We start from the raw sequence: 24903 nt of genomic DNA on the forward strand, positions 1-24903 counted from the left end.
GAAATCGAGAAAGATACATGAGTCATGACTGTGGGGCGTGGTTTGTGAACAATCGGGGTGGAGCTAAGACGCTAGGAAAGGAAGCGTGGAAAGGTAACGAGGATGCACAAATAAGAATTTAAAATCACACATATTAAACCTATAAATAAGCATCTTTCAAAAAGCGGATCAACGCTTCTAAACGTGTTATGTGAGTTGTACAATTATCAAGTATCAGTAAATCTGTCCTAGCAGTATTAACATTGTTAATAACGTTTCATCCATTGTCTGTAGATGTATTAATCCTCTCCATATTTTGTAAAAGTCGTGTGTAAATATTATGCAGTGATTTATTTTATATCGTAATGACTGCGTGGGAGGCAAAGAAGCGTAGTTGAATGTATTCTGTACTGCACAGACCTTTTAAGATATTTAGTTGCGATTAACGATCACAGTATGTCTGGCTCTTTAAGTAAATCTAATGTTAAACACATGTTGGGTAACCAGGCTTAAGTGAGGAAAACTACAGTAAGCTGGTCACAGCAGCACACTGTAGAGAGGAGGACAGGTGCATGTTCACAAGATGATGCTGGTAGTTCTTCTGTGTCTTCCTGTGATGCATTTGATGTTTTGATTGCAATGGAGTTTTGCAATCGCATGGATTTCTTCTGCCGTGTTACATGAGAGTCTGACTTGATATCTTCAAGATGCGCAGAAAGCATCATAGAGGATATATAGTGGAGAATATAAAGGAGGTATTAGCTGTAGAAAAGCAGCACAGAGAGGTCAGTTGTTAGACAAGATTTTTATATATTATTTGATTTTTTAATACATATTTACCAAAGAGATTTTCAAAAGTCACCAGATGATTTTTATCAATGCCATCACAACCCATGCAAAGGCTATACAAGAGGTGGCTCTTTGAATAGCTGCAGTGACCCCTGTGTGACCCCTGTGCACTGTGTCTGTTTGAAGAAGATAAAAACTGTACAAAAGTTATGTAAACTTAACATTTTTCACATATCTTCAAGTTGTCTAATTTATGTTTGTTAAACAAACATGATTTTTATAGAACCTTTGTAGAATTTCAAATTTTTATGTGACTTCCGAGACAAAGTTAACAGAATTACCAGTTTTAAACTGAACCTCCTACAGCCTAATTGCAAGTCGTGCACAATTTTTTAAGAACAATACAAGACAAACTCAAAAATGTATAAAAAAATCGATTTATCTCTTGTAAAACGTAAAACTAATAATCAAACCCTTAACACTAATAAGTTAATCACACTTTATTTAAAAAACAACTCCCCTAACGCAGTCTCACGCAAATTCTGGGCGATGGAAACTCTCTGCCCAGTTTACACAATTCCAAAAAAACAAGTTGGGACTATTAAAAAATGGTTTAAATTTGCATGTTTAAATTGGACAAGGAGCTCAATTCCTTAGCAAAGTTTTATTTAGTTTGAAAGGGTTAAATCTGCTTTCAAGCAAACCAAACTTTAAAAGACAGATGGTAAACATGTCAGAAATTAGCTACAGTAGCTGAGCCACTGTACAATAAAAAAGAGAATAAATAAACACATAATGGCTGTTAATGTACGTAAACTACACACATGGATGGACTTTCCAATCGTATAAGTTATGTTTTTTTTCTATCTCATTAGTTCTAGCCAATGTGTATGATTTTTCTCAATGCTCTTGTCTCAATGTGAGTTGCATGGTCATTTAGAATTAGCACTTACTGGTCATGACCAGGAGGGGGTGATATTGACTGAGAAACATAACGGGTGATAAAAGGGTGAGCTGGAGGCTATGAAACAACTGAAATTGTGGTCATAAGTTTGACAATGGTTTATTTGTTTTGTCTCATAAGGTGTGAGGCCACGAGAGGGAGACACCTCTTAGCCCAAAAGATTGGGATTTTTATACACATCCATAGCCAATTTATAGTTATAAAAAGCAGCATATGCTTTGTTTTACTAAGAATAAGAGCTTGGCATTATCTGTAATTTTTTGCTTTGACTTCATTAGTGTTTTGTGATTCAGGAGCAGAGTGCTGGGGAGTTAAGTTAAAACTATTCTGCGAAAGGATGCTCAGGGTTTGCTGACGGTGACCAAAAGATGAGCACAGGCCTTAGTTTGGACAACAACTGCTTGACCAAACAGATCGACTCGCTTATTGTGGAAAATCAACAACTGAAGGTGAAATACAATTTCCAGTCCTCAACATTGACTTCCACAGATTTCCTACTATCACAATATCTAATAGTGATGTGTTGAGAGTTATGTGCCGAAATTGAACGCATTATAGATTAAATTACCCCATTCGTGAGCTTGATAGTGACATTTGGAAAATAACACCTGGCTATGACACAGTGATTTTGCTTTGCTGTAAGCTGGTGGTTTTGTATTGCACATCTACTCATAAATGTTCCTTTGTCTGTTTTCTGTATACGGTTTGTGTTAATAGGCTGCATTGAGACAAGCAGAGCTCAGACTAAGCACAATAGAGAGAGAGCGGGCCTGTCAGCAGGTCTCTCTCTCAGAGAAGATCTGTACCGTTCATGAGCTCACAGCAGCCAAACAGCAAATGAGAGCCGTGCTTGCGGCGCGGCATACGCAGGTTATTCGACCGAAAGGTACAGAGACACAGATCACAAAATTCAGATCTTGTTTCTAGAGTTTGGGTCAATTGCTTTAGAATTTCATTGGAAATAAAATATTTAACCTTCGTAAAACATGGCCCGTTGTCATTAATAGACATATTCAAAAGTTCTAGGAGAATAAGCACATGTGTTGTGTGATAGTTCACCCCAAAATGAAAATTCTTTCATCATTTAATCACCTTCTTGTCATTTCAAACTTGTATGATTTTCTTTCTTAGGCAGAGCACAAAAGAAGATTTTTCTGACATTTTCTTTCAGTGATAATTTAAGGCCACTTTTAAAAGGAATCAAGCAGATAATGAAAAGCAAAAAATAATTCTGTCATCGTTTACTCATCCTCAGATTGTTCCAAGCCTGCATAAATTTCTTGGTTCAACTAAACACAACGGAAGATATTTTGAAGAATCGGTTACTGACATTCTTCCAAAAATCTTCCTTTGAGTTTAGCAGAACAAAGAAGTTTATGCAGATTTGGAACAATCTGATGGTGAGTAAATGATGACAGAAGTTTCATTTTTGGGTGAACTGTCACTTTAAGCACCTGCCTGTGCACTCGTTGACCTCACAGGACCGGCACCTCAGCTTTACAGATATCAAAGCTTTGAAAAAGTTTCAGGAAAGTTCTAATTACGCTCAAATACAAATACAGACATCCGTGTCCATTCACAGCATGACTGATATTTAAGTGATAAGAGAGGATTTTTTTACATCCTCCACAGTTCACAGTGTTCAAACAAACAAAACATGGCCAACCGTATATAAAATAAAAGACGGAAGACGGCGCACAATGTTGCATGAGTGGTTTACTATCTTTAAGGAGAGCCAGCATGTGGCCGTCTTTTACTTGTTCGCCATTGGATAATAGCAGGAAGACAGCATACTGAGATTATAGAGCCGAACCATGTTAGTTCATAGACCTGCTGTTATGCCACTGTGTACTTTTCCATTACATGACTTGCACAAAGTATTTCTTTTACATTCATGTATGCACTCTGCGTATGACGATATTGTTAAAGAACTTTTGTTTTCACTGCGTGCTGGTAGATAATGTGGCTATGATTTCTCAGGTCAGACCTATGTAAACCTCTATTGTTTGTTTGTCCCATTCAATTGTGAGGAGCGCAGAATGGGAAAATGGTCCCATATGACGTAAGCCTCAGTTCATTGATTGCGCAGACAACGTGGCTTTTGAATAGCAGACAATACAGTGCCAGTATAGGACGTTATTTTCTGGTGGCTTAGTGATGAAGTTGACATAATAAGGAATATAATCATGAAATGTCAAATATTTCACATAAAGGGTGAAACCAGAGTAATGCATTGAACATTTTAAAGAAATAGTTCACCAAAAAATATTTCTCCTTTGGCTTGGAAGTGAAAACGTGATAAGATCTTAGTTTTGTGTCAGCCACCGTAGTTCTTCGAAAGGTAGGAGTGGAGTGAGCCATTGGTTGCAATTTTCTACCTCACCGCTAGATGCTGCTAAATTTCATACTTTAACACAGTTTGGGCATAAAAATGAGAAAATAAGCATTAATGCTTGTGACCTAAGTATTTATCCTTCTAAAAAAACCAATTGAAAATCCAAATTTATTTTAAGTGTAAATATAGTTATTTATTTGTCATGAGTGATTAGAGTGTGTTTTAAATGCATTTTAGGTCTTAAGTTTTCGCTTGGGATGCAGAGACAGATCACTGCTAAAAGGGAGCAGATTGATTTCCTGCAGGTCCAGATTCAGCAGCTGGAGGAGACTGTAGAAAAGCTCAAGCTGGTAAAGTGTTTTGCTAATAAACTAAAAATGTATTTAGCATCAACGTCTTGTTCTGTGCATGCATGTAAGGCCGGGGCCTCAGCACAAGTTAATCGGGCCGATTTCTCCCCTTCCGACAATCCTAGATAAAGTCCCGATGATCTTAAACGGCTCTAAAGATTATCTTATCAGATTTTCCTGTGGTGCGGAGCCGCCCTGATCAACATATTCACCTGATGCGTGGGGGAAACCCAGAGGACAAACGCACAAGAACTCTGTTGATTGTCACGTGGAACAAAACAATACCCAATCAGAAAGCCAGCTGACAGAAGCATTTCTTTCAAAAGCATTACAAACACTATTATCACAATTGCGAATCATTTCAATAAAAAAACAGGCTATGTGCAAGTGACGGTAGTGGTTGGAGTCCGAGTGTGCGAATGCGGTAGAACAGAAAAAATAGGTCCAGTTGAGCCAGTGGACTCTATCAGGTGATAATGTCAGCAGCTATTTTATAGAAATAGTATTTATAGAATTATTGTGAAGACATACAACAATATTTGAGTTGCAATAAAATTACATGCAGTGCTGTGCCACCATAAACGCTTTAGACGATGCTGCTTGAGAAATTTTTCAACGATAAATAATATTTTTTAAATCACATAAAAGTTAAATAAAAAATTTGTTTATATTGAACACACATATATAATAAACAAGCTGTGTCTGAATTCGCTCACTTGTTCACTCATGCAGTATTCCCTTTAAAGCGAATGGTAAATAGTCTACTATATGGGGAAGAAGTGAATGAAAATGAGTGGGCAATTTCAGACACTGACGAAATATATCCTGTGTCTGATAGTATTGTCACGGAAATCCCTTATTAAGCTGATATAACACCTGTGTTTGTGACTTTATGGATAAATTCATTCTTACATTATTTGTCACAAGCTATTCGTTTTTAATAAAGAGAAGAAAACAAATGTTTGCCACGTTAATTTTCTATTACCCTACGTTTAATAAAATTACTTAAAGAGGTCATATGGCGCCAGTTCGTGTTTTTTCTGTGTCTTTGGCGTGTTATAAATTGCCCATGCATGTATTAGACACATACAATTTCTAAAAATCAAGTGTCTGCACAAAAGATGCATGCTATCTTAAAGCGAATCTGTCTACTCAGACCTGCCTGAAACACCTCGTGTAACCACACACCCACAAATCTACGTCAGATTGTGGTATGACTTGACTAAGACCGCCCAAATGTAAACTCAGGTAAAGTGGGTGTACTTGTCAGTACAATTGCTTTGGAACCCGATGTTCCACATATGGTAAGAGGCGTTACATATCCATCACATGCTTGCAGTATTAAACCAATCACTACGCACTGGTTAACTGGCCAATCAAATCAGAATGTATTGTGGGTGAAAAAGAGTGAACAAATGTAGGGAATGAGTTGTTTACTCACTATATAGGAGATAGGGGGCGAATTCAGACACAGCAATAGCCTACAGTGAAATAATAATTAACTTATTCTGAAATCTCGAGAGAATTTGCGAGATTTCCTATGCTCACAGTCAGGACTCTGAAAATCTGTTCTTGTGTGGTGTCTTCGTCCCCCACTCCCATCACGGTGCACCATACATTATAGGAGATTTAACGATAAAATCTAGGAATTTTCCTCCTCATGTTTGTGGTCTCTCACAGTTTAAAACTCTTATAAGATTTTAAGAAATCATTTGGTGTGACCCCATCTTAAGTTTGTGTTCTCTGTGTCACAGGACAAGCATCAGCAGGCATTAGAGGTTCAGAGGCAGACACAAGAGTTGATGTCAGAGAGTGAGATCAGAAGAACACTGGAGGCTGAAGTGAAGGCATCTTATTCACAAGAACGAGGGCTGAAAAGAAGGGCAGAGAGACTGGAGGCAGCGTTATACAAGGTGTCTTATCAGAGCCACTTTAGGCCCTTTTAAGATTTGAATGATGTAAAAACAATAACATTATGTTTTGTTCTATCTTGTACAGATGTCAGGCAGTTTTGCTGAATGCCAAGATTTTATTCAAGAGCAAGAACAGGAGATCATGAGGTTAAAACTGCAGCACGCATTAGATTTAAATTAATGATTTGAATTTTTAAAACGTTTATTTAATCATAGAAGTCATTTGAACTTTTTTACGCCCTTTGCTGGTATGTAACTGTGTATGTTTTGATAAGGAGCTGCAAAGCCAGAACCGTCGTAATGTCTCCAGATCTCCAGCCAGTCTCCATCAGCGCCATGTTAATGGCCTAATGGAAGCAAGAAAACAATCCTGTTTCCACCCACACACTGAATTGACAGGATGTGCTGGAATGGATTTTCCTCTGGAATCTCTCCAGCTCAGAGTCCATGACCCCATTGTGGAGCTGAAGAGTTTTGCAAGACAGCAGGGTGGTGGGGCTGATGAAGAACATGGACCACACACTGACAAGGGCTTAGGGAAATCAGAGGAAGACCTCAAATCTAACCCGTGAGAGCTTTGTTTAAAAAATTGTTTTAGTTTGGATTCAGTTTCATGCATGGATACACGTTGGCACGTCAAGCTTCTTTGCTTCAGAAAAGTTGTTTTGTAACATTGAAGTGCTTGGCTGCAGTGATTAAGGCTCCCTTGCCTCCGTCAGCACTCCGAGTCGCATTTAATGCATGTGCTGCTTGTTTTGCATGTGTGCTGATACAGTGAGCCGAGCTCCCTCAGAAACGCTAAACCTGATCAGCAGAATCCCAGCAGCAGTTTATCAAAACACTGTGAGTTTATGCTGCTACACAGATCAATGTTGGGAAACAAACCTGAACTTGTATAGATTTGATGTTATGGTTTCATTGTTTAGTTGTAAATAAATGTTTCATGTATTTTTCTTAACAGTTAACAAATTAGATTTTGGAGTAGGCCACATGTTCTGTGGACGCAGGTCTCCTGTGCATGCTCTCCTCACCTCTGATCCATGAAGGAGTAGGCTGGACAAAGAGCTCCCCACCAAAAAAACACACGTGAGCTTAACTCCACTTTGTTTTTAAGAAATTCCTACAGCTGACAATATGATGAAGTTATTTCAATACTTTTTTTAAAGCATAGAGAACATCAGCACAAGTTGGAAAGATATTTATGGAAGTCTTTTAATGCCATTAGTCTTTGAAGCAAAAAAGCATGTTGAATTGGCACGAATGAAAATATATCTGTTGCATTACCAGTGCTTGCATTTTTAGATTCTGCAATTCAATACGGTTGTATAGTTAAGCTGTGAATATTACTAATTGAAACAATTTCACACACAATTTCACTGTTTCACCTTTTAAATTTCATTAAAAATTCAACTATTCAACTTTAAAATACAACCTTTTATATCCATATTGATTTTTCACAGGATTCTTTTTTAATTTAATTTAAAGAAATTTAAAAGGTGAATTTTGATGATTAGAGTGAAATTGTGTGTGAATTGTTTCAATTTGAAATATTCACAGCTTAACTATACAACCATATTGAATTGCAGACTCCAAACATGGAAGCACTGGTAATGCGACATATTTATTTTTGATTAGTCCTAATTCTACATGCTTTTTGCTTCAAAGACTAATGGCATTAAAATACTTCCATACATATTTGAGCTTAAAGGATTTTTAAAATGAGAATTTATGGTCAAAGAGACACCGATTTTGTCTGTTTTTGAAACAACTGTGCCAAAGTTCTGTTAATGGTTTAATAGTGCATATTGTGTAAAGGAAATTATACTTATGGATTGTGTTTCTCAAAAACATTTCCTATCATAAAGAGTCATTAGAATCACATCACATTAGAATGCACTATGCCTAACTAACGCAAAAAAAAAATTTTAATGGCAGAGCAATGTTGATCCATTCTTTTAAATGAAAAGGCTCAAGAAAGCCCTTGAAATTCCAACCCCGATGCTGAATGTTTGTTTTCAATGAAGATTTGAATTAAATGGAAAAAGCAAACCATGCTACATGCACTAGTGAGGACTATAAAGCTGTTGGTGGACTTACAAAGAGAATACAGGCGGCTTTCTATTATTGTTGATTATTTATTAGTGGGAAACATCTTTTAAACTTTAAAATAGTAAACTTTGGATTTAAACCCAGCATGATACATTTATTTGAGCATTTATTTTAGGTGTTTACTGGCAGGCTCTGCTTTTAGAAGTTAATATGGAACCAGCAGTGTTTGAATCTTTCATCTCGTCTTTCAGTTCCTCTTCAGAAAACAAAACACTGAGAAACTGCATGAGAACATAAACAAAATAATTATACAAACATTCCTTTACATCATAACATATCATAACATAGTCTAAAAAAAGATATGCAGCCGTGGAAAAAATTAAGAGACTTATAAAACAATTTTCTGTTTTTCTAAATTTACTTTTTTAAATTATTGTTTTTGTTGTATTCTGTAAACTACTAACAATATATCTTCCAAATTTTAAATAAAAATATTGTTTCTATTTGCATTCAGTTTCAGAAAATGAAAACTGGAGAAAAGGGACAAAATAACAGAAGATGCTCTGGATTTTTTCAAACCTCAAATACTGCAAGAAAACACATTCAGATTGACTTTCAAGCAATACAACAGTAATATTTCTACATGTATTTAAGGAAAGTAAAAAATATATTTTATTTTTGATAACTTGGATTTTTATGACAGATTACATGTCTATTCATGCTGTCGGTCTTTCACATTTCTGTTGGATGACTGTGTCACTCCTGAGGTTTGATTTGTTGAAATTCAACAGACACTGGGCTGAAATGACCACAATACATCTAGAAATATTGATTGAATAAAAAATTTGTCTCTTAATTTTTTCTGCGGCTGTATTTAAATATAAAACTATTTTACTATACAAATTTATGAAGCGTTACCCTGGGCATTTCCAATCTCTTGTTGATAATGTGCTGTCGGAACGCTTGAATGGCATACCTTTCCTTTAGCTCCTTGTCCTTGAAACAAAACAAGAATGACGGGAATATAATACGACATCTGTCACATTATTTGCTCTTTTTATAACCAGTGTTCTAGGCTGTTGCTGGGTGGGGTTATACTTCACGGTCATTAGTCCCATGGATGGCCATATGTATTAAGATCTGCTTGTAGTTATATGTGTGTTCATACTCACCTCCTCACTCAACGGTCCTTCAATGTCCAGGCTATCGGTGATATCTGACGGGCTTCTCAAAAGGTCGCTGGCAGCCCTTTTTGTGCAGGTTTGGGACATCTGAGGTCTGTTGGGTTCATAGGCCTATCAGACAGGCATGGACAAGATTTGAGAATGAGAATTAGAATTAAAAAAGATCTACTGTATATATGAAAAATAAACTCTTTAAAAAATGATCAAAACTTTGTTCATCTGTAACTCATTTTAATAAAATACTAACCACTTGGAAATTTGCAAACCTTTGTTTAATGTAACATGAACGAATAATTAAGTATCTTAGTCCAGTCAACAAATTAATCTTTGTTAGCAAAATGTTGTGGACTAATAAATAAATGTATTCATCCTAATAAAAAATCCTTCAAGTTTAAATTACCTTTGTTGGGAGACACAGTCACAGATTTTTCAATAAACAAAGAAAGTCTTTGTGTCTTTAAACGTGAAATATTTATATTAATATTACCAACCTTGCTCAGCTTGAATGCATCAGGACGCAGGTCCACAGCAGAGCTGTAGAGTATTGCTGGAGTTTTATTTTTAATAAGGGTCAATAGTGATTTCTTCTCATAGTCACTTTTGAATAGATCTAGGATGGTTGACTCCGTCAGATCACCAGTATCTCCACCCTGAGAAAACAATTAAAATGCTCTCACACACTTAAAAGCTAAAGCCTATGATCATTATTTTGTGTGTTAAAATATTACCAGTGAATTGATCCATTCACAGAAAAGCCTGGTAATTCTCAGCTTGACATCATCTTGCAGGTGTTTAACATTGGTCATGTTATCTTTCAGACGAGTCTCTTTAGGTTTCTGCCATTTATAGATATTTTTTGGTCTGTTGTCTTTACATTTCTCCTTTTGTGATCTTGGGAAAAGTAGGACATGTTATCTCAGGAATTATATTTTGCATTATGTACTTATGTTATTATTTGATTAAATACAGAAGATTTAGATAAAGAAAAATTACTTGATGCTGATGAATGGTGCAACAGTCTCACTGAGGGGTACTAAAGGTGAAAATTCACATTGTGATCTCCTGTCTTCTAGGTGGATTTCATTTTTTGGAGAGGTTGTGGAGAAGTCTTTCTTCACACACATATCGGGGTCCAGCACTGCCAACACCTGATCAAATAACTAAAGGAAAAATTAGATCAAAACCTAATTAACATTTTTCATTCCCCCAAATAAAATGATGTAGACTTAAATTAAAATGTGCTCACCTCTGGTGTCATACCGCTCTCCAGATGAGGGTAAAGGGCCAGAGGGTGTTGTTTCAGTCTGAGCTCTACAGCATCGATGAACTCACGTTGGGTTTGACTCTGTGGATTCTTCTTTGAGTAACACGCCTGATCTTTACTTAACGTCTTCTGCGGTAAGTTCACAGCACACTGGTGCTTCGGCATCCAGAAGACTGCAGGTGCCATTCCACAGTCACACCGGGTAATTAGCTCTTTATAAACAGTAGGGTACCCATCTCTAAAATCATCCAGCCCAGGAGACAGAAAACGCCACCTTCGACCATCTAATGCACCAGATAGTTGTTGCGTTTTGCTTAGATCCCTTAGATACTTGGTCTGTAGTCTTTCCTTATACCTGAGGACAAAGAGAACCGTGCTTAGAGTTGATTATGAGTGCTTTCTCATGCCTTTAAATAATTTACAAAAATACTCATGGTTGCACCGTGATACAAGATGAGGTAAAGACCATATTATCATAGTAGGCCATTCCTATGCTTCCTATATCGATGTACTTTAAAACATATGTATTCCCACTCATAAGAAATTGAATCATGCTTTAAAAGTTTAACTACAAATACCATGGTTAACTATGATTATTGTGGTAAGACCATCGTAAATTTGTGGTAACCCTAAGTATCCATCAAATTAATGTGATTTATACAAAGAACAAATTTATTTAAAAGTGTAGGCCCTTCTTCATGTAGCATACTACTTGTATACTTGTAAGTGTACTGTTTCTATACTACTTGGAACTACTTGGCCCACTTTTTAGTTTATAAAATATAAAGGCTAAATATTACATGTTTTTTTCTTTCTGAGAAGTACATAAAAAGTATACTTAAATGACACTTTTTTTAAACTAGAAGCACAACCGATTCAACTTTTATTGTAAAAATAGGCCTACTATGGTTTAACTACAAACAAAATTAAAAGACTGGTTATTGTAGTTAAACCATGGCAAATCGTTTTAATAGAGTGGTAACATGTAAATATCCATTTAATGTTAATTGACTCTGGGATGAAAGGAAACGAAAGATGTAGCTATAAGATTAAAAAACACAAAATGTAAAATAACTGCAGTTCCGAACTTACCACGGAAATTTGGTGTTTTCCACCGGTCCGGTTTTCAAAGTCATTTCACTCCTCTATATTAATCATTTAAATCAGAAATGCATACGGTTTTATGAACTTAACATTATTGTGCTTAACGTATGTGAGTTCTCGTCTGGATTTCGAGTGAGTTGCAGCCCGTGGCTCGTTGCTATCAACACGACATTGTTCTGGTGCTTCTAATTCTTGTGGTTCTTCTAGGTTGTAGTTTTTGCGCCTTTTCACCACAAGAGGGCGCCTGGTGATTTGGTAACCGTGTTAATAAATAATAATATGTGATCTTTCTGGTCAGTGCTAAATAGTGTACATTTAAATATAAAAAAAATCATACTTTTTTTGTACATTTACACTGAAGCATTAGGATAATGCAAAGCCCTTGGGATATTTAATGCTTTTTTTAACAGTAGGCCACACAACCTGCTTTACTTAGACAATATGTTATCAATTAAGCTACAATGAACAATTTTGTAATTGTAAAATCATTTTGTAAATGCAACTGTATAACCTCAGCTTTTTGATTAATTCTAAACCCTCTTTTCTTTTTTACCTTATTTTTGTTATTTATTTAGCATTTTAATTTTTAAACACGAATATATAAATCTTATGCCATTGTAATTCTATTTATATCATTGTTAATCTTAGACTAAACAAAAAATATAGGAAGAAAGCACAGATTCATTCCATAGGCTACATTTATTTGGGCCTGTTCTAGCCTACATCCTGGAAATGTTCCCCTCTGTTTAGGTAAAGAACAGGACAGGAAGATAAAACAATGGTATTTACAAAAAAAGAGAATGTTTTGCCTTATAGATTTGTGTAGAATGAGAATAGCTTTGCATTCATTAGGTGGCGTGACTTGCCTTATGCGTGAATGATATGCTGTGAACAGGAAGTGGTAACGACAACACTGAAATTCTGTCAAGGAACTTTCTGTCTGCATCGTGGCCTTTTCTTGTAACAAGCTGAAAAATGTAATAAAACCAATGACCCATCGGCTCGGTTGAGCTGGACAAGCTGTATGTATAAGCTGTGCACATGATCGTGGTCTGAGTTTACACATGATCAGAGAGGAATGAGGAGGCACAGAGTGAGCTCTGTTTAGGCAACTCGCTGCTGTTTATGGAATAGCTAAAGAGTTAAAGTGGAAATATACTGTCAGTGTGTTCCAAACATCACAGTAATGTCCTTAGAATGAGCCGTTCTGAACTTTTGTTCTAGAACACTCTTTTAGAACAATTAAAGCTTTCTGAATAAATTAACCCCATACCTTTTGTCAAAGAAATCCTGAAAAATCTAACTCATAAAATCATAAAAAAAATCATAAAGTCTGGCAATAAGCCAGCATATATATATTTACTGTATATTGAAATTGGATTGGATTCAATTTATTGTCATTACACATATAACAAGTACAGTGTAACGAAATGGATTGAGAGTGATGCACTGAGAGTGAAATGATGCAATGAGAGTGAATAAAATAAGTCTGAGCTCTTTGGAGAACCTGTTTTTCCTTTCAAATCAATGTGTTTTATGCACCAAGATCACAGAATAAAAACTGCACTAGTCAGTACCATGAATAACAATGATTACATTCATATTTTATAAATTAATTTAAAGCCGCCTTGATTTCCTGTAAAAAACGCTCGGTTGATATATAACCTGTTTCAACAGGAAGTCTGGGTTGGGCATATCAACGGCCATGTCTTCTTATTACAAAATAGCAACTCACCTTAATTTGTTACATTTATATTATGTGATGTCATCAATTTGTTAGAGGAAGATTTTACTTCAATTAATTTAGTCAATGTTTAAGAGTACACTAGTATACAGATGCACATGGACTAAAGCTACCTTTTAAGCCAAAATCTTGAATTTTGTGTTCAAAACATCAATGTTTCAAGATTCAGGACATTACAGTAATGTAACATATTGTATATATTTGCAAAATGCAGGAAGTGGTATTAAACAAGCTTTTTCTCTTAACCACAGTGAATGTGTAACTAATTCCACATTGCTTTCTGCAATAATGTCAGACTTGGGTGTTATATCTGCAATGGCAAGCCAATTCGTTTAAACATTTGTGACAATAAACTCAAATTTAAATGTGCTATATTTGCTCTGTACACACTGAAGACAAACTTCAGAAGTAACATACAGACTGTTCAGAGGTAAAATGACTGTTGAGAAGTAACGTGATGGCGTGACTGTTGCCGGCATTCCGTGTGTGTTCAGGGTGTGGCCTGTTGACTCCTATACAGGAGTTGAACATTACATCAATCTTTCTTACTAAATATTTTATACATTTGTTTGAACTCTTACACGCCTTTATTAACCATCATTTGCCGCGTTCATGTGACCCGACTCCAAAGAATGTTTGACAGCAGCTCAAAATCTCCCCTTGGGGATTAATTAAATTTTGTATCCTGTTCATCTGGCATGCCTACATTTTAAACGTTGAGCGGAAAGAGCAAGTTTTTTATTTTATGTGAGAATTTTCCCCCGAGTGGGAAGTTTCCGCCATAATAGACTCGGGAGAAATGAAGCAAACAGAGGGCATTGTGCAAAGCCGGTAATTGTTTGTATGATAATTTCCCCCAGAGACACTACAGCCCCTGGACAGGTAGAAATACGCTTACAAACTCAAAGGAATTTCCTCATAGCCAAACCCCATGAAAAGCATTTATCAGAGCATGTGATGTGCCAGAAACTAGGGAGCTCCGATTTCCCACAAAGACAAATGCGTTATGTAAGTTTTGAGACAAACGGAGGAATGCTCCATTTGATGGCTGCCGTGTTAAAAGGTCAGCAACTGTTGAATAGATAACGGCAAAATTTAGAGGATACACCGCATCAGGCCTGATGAGATGAAACCCGCCTATAAATATTTAAGGCCTCGGAGTCTTAGCGATGGCCCTGAAATCTTTTGACAGTGACCATCCTCCGTTTATTAAACTAAGCGTTGGTATTTTAAGACACGGAGGAACAAAATAACAGGATAACACCAATCTTAAGAGAGGACTGTCTGTCAGTATACACAAAGAAAGGAAACATTACATTTCAGAAGAAAAAAAAGTGAAAAAATTTGTTTAAACTCCTTTCAACAATGTTCTTGTCGCTTTTCCAAGTATTCAAGGTGGCGTGACGTTTAACTTTCGATACCATGCACCCCTCCCAAGGGAAAATACTTTTTTTGTTGAAATAAAGCTCAAAATTAGAAAAGCACGCTAGGTCAGCCCACATTTACCCAAACTCTAAGACCCATGGGAAACTCATTCACCTCCATGCAAAACAATGTATTGTTGTATTTGTGTTGTTTGTCTTTTAGTTCTAAGATTTGGAACACCACAAACAACTATTTACATTTGTGTATACGCATATGAGTATGTTTCTCAGTCAGTTTTTCAGTCATATCTGTGATTCAAATCATCTCCGATGCTTTCTCAAACTGCACTCAATAATAATAATATAAATTAAGTGTACTTTTCCTCACATTGTACTAAACGGCCCATGTCGGCATCAATCACATCCCCTGAAAAGGTCTAGCGTTTCTCAGTACTCCCACGATCATTCCTGAACAGGAGCTTGCACCGACCCATCCTGGATGCTGCCAAGAGCCTGTCTGGAGACGAAACAAACACAATGTACCATGCGGTACAGAGCTGCATCGCCCAACTTTTTCCTAATGCCTATCATGTGATTGATGTGTCTTCAGGGTTTTGTTTTTCTTGGTACTAGAACAATAGAACGTTTAAACACTTGAAGTGACAAAGATAGACAATGTACACAGATCAGGTACAAAGTATATGATTGTTAAAGGAAGAATGGCACAATTCTTAAATTTGCATGACACTTTGCTTCTTTATCATTTACAAACCAAATGGTTTGAATGGAGGGACCGGTTTTCCTAGCCCTCTCCAAGACTTTCCAGCTGTCAGATGCCCAAACTGTCTGTTTTTGCCTCTCTTCATCAATAATTCAAAAGAGAATGGAATAAAGTGCACTGTGTTTGTTATGCAACAAAAAACAAGACAGCCTGTATGCACACTAACTAGATTCTGTTATAGGTGAACAATTTTTTCAAATCTCTGGTTTCAGTTCAATCTTAAAAATGACACGCCTACATAAACCCTCTGAGGAAAGAAGTGCACAATTTAGTGCAAAAGTAATGAGGAATATTTAATAGCTGTGTTTTTTTGACCATCAGACTTATCTTGACTGTCTCATGCGGAGGGGTAGTGCACAGAGAAAAAATGCATTTTTGTTGAGGGAGGAACGGGCGGAGAACAAAATTATAACCACACATCATAGCAGCAAACTCCTTTTATAAAAGACCTTTGTCTTTGGTGAATAGATGTCTTAATCTCATTTGTAAAAACTCTTTGCATAACTTTTCTTAACTTTTCCGATTTATGTATTATTATTATATGATATTAAGGTTTTATTAATTTGCATTATGTTTTGCTGGTTATGAGGGATTGGTTCACATTTCAATTAAACAATTGAGATGGTTAAACAATGTTTCTTTCTTTTGTGTGGTAAAGGTGCAAGATATGAAGCCAAACATTGGAGTTACTTTCCAAGAAAAGGAAACACTTTCGTTCAGCTCCGGTAAGCTGTCCAGTAATGTGTTCATACTTTCTTCCACTGTTATTCTTTTTATTTTTAAAAACTAAACACAAAAGAAAAACAACTCCATAAGTTTTATTAATAACTTTTTATGTTTGATTAGGAAATGTTTACCGCAAACTACTCAAACACTTAAGAGAGTTCCTTTTCCTGCACTCAACAGGATGCAACCAAATTGTTTTTGCGTCATCAGTGTCACACAATGTGCACATCAGTTTTCACATTTTGTGAACATTTATTTATTATTTACAGAAAGAGTTTGTTATCTCTGGTGACAAAGTCTTACCCTTTTTTGGCATGAAATGTATTGATAGAAGAAAAGCAAAATGCAGTGATGATAAATTGACGAAACTGCACAATGATGAAATTGATTGGAACATTTTTATTTTCCACACATTCATTAAAAATATTTTTCATTGTGTAAACAAAAACCTGGTTGAGTTTCTTTCTATATGTAAATCATGTTTGAGAATTTACTCTCCAACTCCTGGTGCTTTTAATAGTTTGTTTTCACTTCTCTTATTGACACAGATGCTCTCTAGCCTGAGCATCCCTAAACCCCCCAAAGAGACATCTACTAAATTGTTCACCCCAGTTTTTTTCATTCACATATTGTTAACTTTAAAAGTTAAGCAGTAAAGTCTACAATGGTTTAAACATGAGTACACTTTGTAATCATTCGACTTTATGATTTTGCTTTATCGGTTAAAACGTATAGAACCTTTGATACATTATTTCTTCTGAGAAATGTACTTTAGTCATTTGCATTTCCTACTGTTAATCTTTAAAATACAGGTGAGGAAAAGTTAAGACCTATTTCTTGTATCATGATATTAGCTTAAGCACCAAATATGTGTTTCCTAAGAAATGTCCTAATCGTTTTCATTTGCTTTTGTTAATTAATAGCCATTCAAACAAAAACGTGTGAGGCCATTAAGTGTCAAATAAGGGTCAAAAGACTCATTCAAGTGTAAAATATTAACATATTTGACACAAACTTTTCTTAGAATAAAATCTGACCATATCAAAATGTTTCCCAGTGTTAAACATGTGAGTTTGGCCATGGTAGCGATTGTAAATTCTAAAACACACCATCAGCATATAGTCGAGCTCTAGACTTTCATTCTGTGCAGGACGACCACGAGATTTGCAGCGCGCAGCGGCGTGTCAAACTACCTTTAAATAAACTCCGCCCCGAAATCAGTCGATCAAATTCAGCATCGCACTCTCCGGCTGTCGACCAATCACGCTCATCAAGGGGTGGTCTCAGAACGGTGGTCCGGGAAGACGTCATCCAATAGAATCCGGAGTTCCTCGAACAAAAGGCTTGCGACAATCATCGTGTACCCTATGCCCCGCCCATTATTCATCTCCATTGAAGTTATTTAAGGAGACACTAAAAGAGATAGCGGAACGCGCAATAAGGGACTTAACGGTTTTGCGTGTCAAAGCCTTTTAAACACAGACGCCCCGCTGTGCTGTAACGTCCGTCCAGTGTGTTGATTTAGAGCAAATTTTATCTTTGTACACTTTTAATGTAAACGTGTTTCAACAAAACTCATATTTAAATGATTGATACAAAACGCATGCAACTGTTTAACTCAATGTATGTATTGCATAAGACGGCGCACTATGGCGACAACTTGAACAGAATGTAACAAAATACAAAACTGGACTGTACTTCTAGTTAGCAATGAAACATCATGAACCAGGTCCTGTTTTGTTCCTGTTAATACATAATCATCTCCTTCGTAGTCTTCTTTTATATGTTGTTTATAAATCGACTTCACAAAAAGAGTATATATTTGATTCGGGCATTTGAACGCGTTAACCCTCCTTAAACCCCCTTTAATTATTTGAGCTCAGCTCTGATGTCAGTTGGATACGCCCCTCGGATCAAAAAGTGTGTTTCTCATGCATGACTGGCTCATTTGAATCCAGTCAGGGTGGAGGAGAAGATCCCCGGTGTCTCTGTGTTGAATCTGATAGTCGAGCTTAGCATCCGAGAAACACTCCCGCAAACCGGACATCATTGGGATCGGTGATAGAAGGGGAAACGAGACTGTAGTTGAAGTACCACCGGAGAAGCGGAGACGTATCGAGCGATTCTCAAGTAACGAAGTTCATATCAAGAAGCCTTAGCTTCCTTTCAGAGGAGAAAGACAGACCGGGTGGCGAACGGCTCCAACTGTTGTCACGGGAGTATCGCAGTATTTTTCTGTCAAAATCTGACCATTTGAAACCGCCAATAATGACCAGAAGGTCTTGTACCATTTACGCCACCGGCATCGTGTGCGCGCATCTACTCATTTTGGGAATCGCCCTCCTTGTGGCTCAAGTCTTCCAAACAATGATTCAAGAACGGTTAAAAAAGGTAAGATTTGTTCAAATTAAGTCTCAATACCAACCGCTTTGCACACGAAGCTGACATCAAAACGCGTACCCGGCTTTCAAAAGTGTCATGAACGAGATTTCCTGTGGAGCATCATGCGGATCTGCTCGTGGATGTTGATATAACGGTTGCGAAATCTTCTCTCTAGAAAACAAGTCAAAATTATAACCGCACAGAAGTCCTTTCAGTCATATGTTTGTCCAGAAAATGGCATTTTATGAGGGGAGAAAGTTGTTAAGGTTTGAGTCGGGCTACGTATCTTCCTGTATTCGCGTTTATTGTTGGTGTACGCGCCCCGCGTTTTACGCAAATATCGTAATGTTTTTGGGGGCATTTTACATTTCCCCTTCAGGTTAGATTTGTAGTTGGTGAAACCACGATATCATATTACCGTGATGCAAATGTGATTTTGTTAGTAAAGTGGGTTGGTCCCTGACCACAAAGCCACATACCAGTGGATCATATTGCGGAAAATGCTTTCTTTCCGTAACCCACCTTTGTAGTTACGTTAGCAGGAACGAGTGAATGAAACGCTCAAGTTACTGACTGTGAATCCCTCTTATTACATGTTAAACGTTCACATATAAGCTCATATATGGTGGTGGGGGGGAGGTGTGCTATACGTGCGAATGTGGGGGAGGGTATCAGGCGGTTTTCCTTGGAAAAAATACTTGGAATTCTGACCTCAGTATTTTTAACCAGGTAACGTTATAACATTCACTGCCCAACTTCTCAAACCTGTAATTGAGGGAGTGAGTTTATATTTTGTTATGTTGCATGTTACATTCGTTATTAAGACTTCTAGGAATTGACCTTTATGATACATTGTGTGTACTTTCTTATCTTCTCTGGCACTGAAGTGACACAGACTCGTCACAAGGATCCGTTAGACCTGACAACACAACTTTTTTTGATCCCTCCGGTCATATGTGTGTGTCTTTAAGCAGGGTGTGGAGTGGCTGCTGTGTTTTTAGACCTGTGCATGTGACAGACAGTATGTTGCTGTGAGACAAGTTTTCTACAAAAGAGTGTGACAATTTAACATCTTAACTTGCCTTAAGAAGTTTTGATATAGTCTTGTATGTTAGTTAATTTATTTTTGGTATAAAGTAGTTCAGTTAAAACAGCATTTGGAGCCCCTTCCGTCAATGTAATGGTAAAGAGAGATACTGTGTCTAAATAAAATGTATGATTCTGCTGAGGCCGGTATCTTTACTTAACTATAGGAAATGTTTTATATTCACCTGACTAACACGTATACAACAACAAAGGAAAACAACCTTACTATCAATTTAAAAACATGCTTTGTTTTTCTTACCTTGGCTCTAGTTTTTCTATTTCTTTTGGCTTTGAAAACGTTTAATGTCCAGCGAGGACCTTCAAAGATGTACTTTCTCAAGGTTGTCAAGCATTGAAGGTTAATGAAATAGTTTAGGAACATTTCTCCTGGCTGGCCATTCAATTATTAGCATCCAAAAGGAAAATGTTTGGGCTTGCAAAGGAGTTTAGCAAGAAGTTGGTTTGTAACCATAAAATGTAAAAATAAAACGTGTGGTGTCCGTGTGCTGGTTCTAGTCTATTGAATAAAATTAATTGTCATTAATTGTATGAGCTAAAATTTCTTCTTTGCATCCGTATCAGTAAAAAAGCTGACCAGTAGTTTAAAAAATCTAAGACAAACCATCTCAAAAATGCTTAAACAGAATACTGAATCAATGAGCGTGACGCAACACAATCTTTCTTTAAAGAAAAGCTATAGTCTGATATTACCACACATGGTCGAACAAGTTGAATAGCTTGGTACTTTCTTCAGCATTTTGTGGTTTAGAGAGAGCACAGGGTGACTCGCACCGAAAAATCCCATTCATGTGATAAATTCTTCAGTTCAAAAAACAGTTGTCCTTTCAATAGGTGATCTGATGTGTTTTAAAAAAGATGGTACACTTTGATATGGATTTGCTCTTATAATAAGACACTGATACAAGTTTGACAAAGTGAATTGCTCATTTATATTTCCCAGCACAGATATTGCAAAACTTTGAATTGACGCTTCTGTGACTAATAATGTGACTGACGTATATTAGCCAGTAGTTGAACAATTTAATTTCCAAACAAACTGAAAACAGTCCATGAATTTTAGGTCCTTCTAAATTTATTTGTTAATTGTAGTATTATACTTTTTCTGTAAAGAGAGAAAGAGCTCAATAAAAGTAACTAATTTGAAGGGGACAATCTTTTTTTTTATATGAGCGACTGTTGTACTAAAGTCATGGCTTCTGATCCCAGATAGTGTTATCTGCATTTCAAGGTAAAACCTTCAGCTTGTTTATGAGTTTATCTTGAGTCACTCTTTGGAAACATGCTTTGTCCGTTGCTTTTTGCACCTATGTAGTCACAAACAACATTGATGCACTTTTTACGTTTTTTGTTCCGCCTTTAAGATTCAGATGTCAACGGTCTAGAATTAAGAAGTGCAACTGCTGAACCTTCAATTTGATACAAAACGTAATTGTTTGCGTTACTTTGTCTGGCCAGGAGTGCTGATGATGTTGTTTGTTCTTCTTCTTTAACTATGAATCAGCCGACTCTCAGATGAGCGCTTTGCTCTTTTTTTCCCCTCATACCAAGTTTTTTCCCTTTACGTTTGCTCTTTTTCGGATATGCTGGGTCATTGACATTTCACGTGATACTTCAGTCCACTTTCAACAGATTTTCACGATTTTCTGTTCCTTCTTCCCTAAAAAAACAGTGTGGAGTGAGACTCAAAGTGTGACCTGAGCTTGTGTCTGTCTCAACAGAGAATGCTTATGAAAGTCTCAGACCCTATAGGTTTAAGGGAAAAGCTCTTTATTGTTCTTTGATTTTGTTTGTTTTGCAGGAGATCACACTGGGTCAGAAAAGTCGAGTATTGGAGGGCTGGATAAACCCACCGCCTCCCGTTTACATGCAGTATTTCTTCTTTAATGTTACCAATCCAGATGAGTTTTTGGCCGGAAGAGAAAAGCCCAGAGTCACTCAGATGGGACCGTATACATACAGGTGAACAGATGTTCTAAAAATCTGCAAGATATTTTATTCTGTTGTTAAATTCTTCAAACATCATTTGTTTTCTCAATGTTATGGTCTTGTCAGTGGCAACCTGGGCACATTCAGGAAGTGACTCATGCATTTTAAAAGACAGGAAACAGAAAACATTGTTCGACCCAATTTTAGTGAAATGTCAATTAGAACTGATGCACTTGTAGAAACTAAGTATTAAATTTTTTATTTTGATATTTTAAAGACTCAATTTTTAACACTAACACTAAATCAAATGTTCCTCTTTTCTAGGGAATATCGACCAAGGGAAAATGTTACTTTCCTTGAAAACGGGACGAAAATTTTTGCCACGAATCCCAAGAGCTTTGTGTTTCTGCGAAACATGTCCGTGGGCGATCCAGAGGTTGACCGAGTGATAACAGTTAACATTCCCTATATTGTAAGAATCATTGAACATTTTTCTGTTCGTAACATTTTTGACATTTTCTAAACTCTGAACGCAATGAATTTGTTTACATTTCCTTTCTTTCGTTCAGGCCGCGATGAACGAGTTGAAGTCCTACAACTTCTTCCTGAGGAGTGCCGTGTCTATGATAATGGGTTCCATGGGCACTGAGGTGTTCATAAATCGTACCATCCACGAGATGCTCTGGGGTTTCAAGGATCCGCTGCTGGAAAAAATCCACAGCCTAAGACCAGAAGTGGAGGAGTATTTTGGCCTTATGTACAATGTAAGAAAGCAAGATTAATCCTATTCATAATGGTTTGGCCAATTAAGATGAAAATAAAAACTCAATTCAAACTAGTTTTAGTAACAAGTCTGAATATTTAGCGTATTTGCCTGAGAATATGAGCCCATTTCACCTAGTGTCTTTTGTGCCGAGCGAAAGGCACGATACGCAAATAACTTCTAGTGTCTAAATATCAGGATAAGCAAGTGATGATTTTTTTTAAGATCCGTCAGTCACAGACTACAGATGTTGTCCAGTTTACCAGGTCTGACACAGTGGGCTGGTTTACTGTGATGGGTTAGAAATGCTCTTGAGGGATTAAAAATCAAATTAGATTTAGAAAAAAAGGAGCAGTTTGTGCAGTGGTTGGAGCAGTGTCATTGCACTGAACTCCGGTTTTCATTAATGCATCCTTTAGACTCGCTCTTTGCATTCATATCCCACTAGCTCCATTACCTCTAGGCAACCAGTGGCTCCGATACATTTTGTTTGAGAGTTTTAGCATTGTGTTTAATCCTTGTGTGTTTATGTGCTACAGAAAAATGGAACCCATGAGGGAGAATTTGTCTTCCACACCGGAGAGAAGAACTACATGGACTATGGCAAAATTGACACTTGGAATGGAATAAGGTATGATTGTTGCATAACCCGCTTTGCTTTACTGACACAAGTGAGGATATTTGCACACTCACTTGCCTTTTGAGTTTCTTTGAAAATCGGGTCACACACACAGAACATTTGTATTTGGTGGTGGACAGGTCAATAACAGAGTGTAAAGTCCATTAAAACAGCCACTGCAATGCACTAAAACTGACTTGCGTACTTTTAAAGTAGGTCATATTGCATTTCACAGTCCCCATCGCGTCTAATCACTTACCATGCAGAATTCTCTATTTAAGTTTTGATAACAAAAAGCAAACCTCCCTGTTTAACACAGTATACACAATGTGGTCACCATCTATTACTTTTGCACCCATCAGGCAGATGAACTGGTGGTCCTCTAACCAGAGCAACATGATCAATGGTACCGACGGCAGCGTCTTCCACACCTTCCTGTCCAGGAAAGAGCTCCTCTACATCTTTGCTGCCGATCTGTGCCGGTATGCAGCGTGTTTAAATTCTTTCAAGTAACTCAGCCACCGTGTTGCTCGCAAACGCACGCTCATACCCTTTTTATCTGCAGGTCCATTCATTTGTCATACGTCAGCGACAAAGAGGTAAAGGGGATACCTGCCTTCCGCTTCGCTCCTCCTTCAGATGTTTTAGCTCCACCCACTGAGAACCCAAGTAACGCCGGTTTCTGCGTACCTGCCAAAGATTGTCTGGGAAAGGGAGTCCTGAAAGTCAGCGTTTGTCGACAAGGTATGAACGCCTTGGCTTCAGGGTGGTCTCAAGTAAACCATTTTATGGTGGAGAGAATATGCTTTTGCTCGGAAAATATATAGGGTTTTAATTGGGTTTTCTACATATACAGGTACATAAATCACATGCTAGACATTACAATTACCTGAATAGGTGACCTAGACTGATGTTTAACTAAAATAAACCGCATGTGTAAATAGTATTGAACTTCTGGGTGTCCTATATTGACCCTTCTAACTCAAGTTCATGATAGATAGCTCTGCTTTTGTTTGCTCACTCCTGGACTATGAAAGGGATATCGGTGGTTAGTGCTTAATGAGTAACTTTTAGTAAAATTTTATGACTTAATCACTTGACATGCTTTAGGTGACCTCCAACAAATTGCTCTATCTCAACCTTTATTGCTTCCGCCATTAACTATTCAGCTAATATTATTATTGAACCATCATAAACTGTTATCTTCTGACTCGAGTATTCCTAACATGCGGCAGCTGTTTATATTTGCACATGTTTTGATTAGTCATCTTTCCTAGAAGGGGTTATTAATGGTTATATTTAGTTCATTATAAAGAAATGGGATACTTGCATGCTACAGTTCAGAAAGCGTCATTAAATGGAAAGAGAAAGTATTTGAAATCTGAAATGCAAAATCCAGGAGAATTGTTGGATATTAACAAGTTAAGATTTTTAAAGCTTAATGTGTATATCATAAAATGAAATAGAAATGCTGAAATTTCTCCCCTTTTTCGAGGTCACTAATCAAATAAGTGAATTTGTGAGATTGACGGGACAGATTTCTTTGCATCCAAGATGCTT

General features: G+C 37.0%; 3 protein-coding genes across 9 annotated transcripts in view; 2 read left to right on the forward strand and 1 right to left on the reverse strand.

Annotated features, from left to right (window-relative positions):
- On the forward strand, positions 1 to 10770 carry LOC130419173 (coiled-coil domain-containing protein 158-like). Of its 6 annotated transcripts, XM_056745681.1 has the most exons (10): positions 1 to 190; positions 2026 to 2181; positions 2450 to 2618; positions 4305 to 4417; positions 6172 to 6330; positions 6416 to 6477; positions 6606 to 6898; positions 7106 to 7173; positions 7292 to 7416; positions 8894 to 9531. In XM_056745681.1, exons 2-7 carry the CDS (start codon positions 2101 to 2103, stop codon positions 6679 to 6681), a joined length of 660 nt encoding a protein of 219 aa, XP_056601659.1. In that variant the 5' UTR covers positions 1 to 190; positions 2026 to 2100; the 3' UTR covers positions 6682 to 6898; positions 7106 to 7173; positions 7292 to 7416; positions 8894 to 9531. The 6 variants fall into 6 exon arrangements, with proteins under 6 accessions (XP_056601659.1, XP_056601657.1, XP_056601658.1 ...); XM_056745679.1 differs by lacking the exons at positions 1 to 190; positions 8894 to 9531 and adding an exon at positions 10637 to 10770 and having other exon boundaries at positions 1509 to 2181; XM_056745680.1 differs by lacking the exons at positions 1 to 190; positions 8894 to 9531 and adding an exon at positions 9582 to 9709 and having other exon boundaries at positions 1509 to 2181.
- Positions 8048 to 24903, reverse strand: part of zgc:158260 (uncharacterized protein LOC571389 homolog) — a 24114-nt gene continuing 7258 nt past the window's right edge. Inside the window, exons 1-8 of one of the 2 annotated variants that reach the window (XM_056745677.1) lie at positions 11920 to 13219; positions 10810 to 11182; positions 10557 to 10723; positions 10292 to 10454; positions 10055 to 10213; positions 9552 to 9674; positions 9298 to 9375; positions 8048 to 8660 (exon numbers count right to left, since the gene is read on the reverse strand). In XM_056745677.1, coding sequence (XP_056601655.1) covers positions 8559 to 8660; positions 9298 to 9375; positions 9552 to 9674; positions 10055 to 10213; positions 10292 to 10454; positions 10557 to 10723; positions 10810 to 11182; positions 11920 to 11963 — 1209 coding nt within the window. In that variant the 5' untranslated portion in view covers positions 11964 to 13219 and the 3' untranslated portion in view covers positions 8048 to 8558. Of the gene's footprint in view, positions 8661 to 9297; positions 9376 to 9551; positions 9675 to 10054; positions 10214 to 10291; positions 10455 to 10556; positions 10724 to 10809; positions 11183 to 11919; positions 13220 to 24903 lie in introns of those variants that run through there. The other variant, XM_056745676.1, reaches the window with a different exon arrangement.
- Positions 18485 to 24903, forward strand: part of scarb2a (scavenger receptor class B, member 2a) — an 11848-nt gene continuing 5429 nt past the window's right edge. The window contains exons 1-7 of the mRNA XM_056745675.1: positions 18485 to 18937; positions 21834 to 21994; positions 22286 to 22433; positions 22531 to 22725; positions 23264 to 23355; positions 23706 to 23825; positions 23909 to 24087. Of these exons, the coding sequence (XP_056601653.1) occupies positions 18815 to 18937; positions 21834 to 21994; positions 22286 to 22433; positions 22531 to 22725; positions 23264 to 23355; positions 23706 to 23825; positions 23909 to 24087 (1018 nt within the window). The 5' untranslated portion in view covers positions 18485 to 18814. The remainder of the gene's footprint in view (positions 18938 to 21833; positions 21995 to 22285; positions 22434 to 22530; positions 22726 to 23263; positions 23356 to 23705; positions 23826 to 23908; positions 24088 to 24903) is intronic.

The sequence above is a fragment of the Triplophysa dalaica genome, chromosome 4, assembly GCF_015846415.1.
Source record: "Triplophysa dalaica isolate WHDGS20190420 chromosome 4, ASM1584641v1, whole genome shotgun sequence".
Lineage (NCBI taxonomy): Eukaryota > Metazoa > Chordata > Actinopteri > Cypriniformes > Nemacheilidae > Triplophysa > Triplophysa dalaica.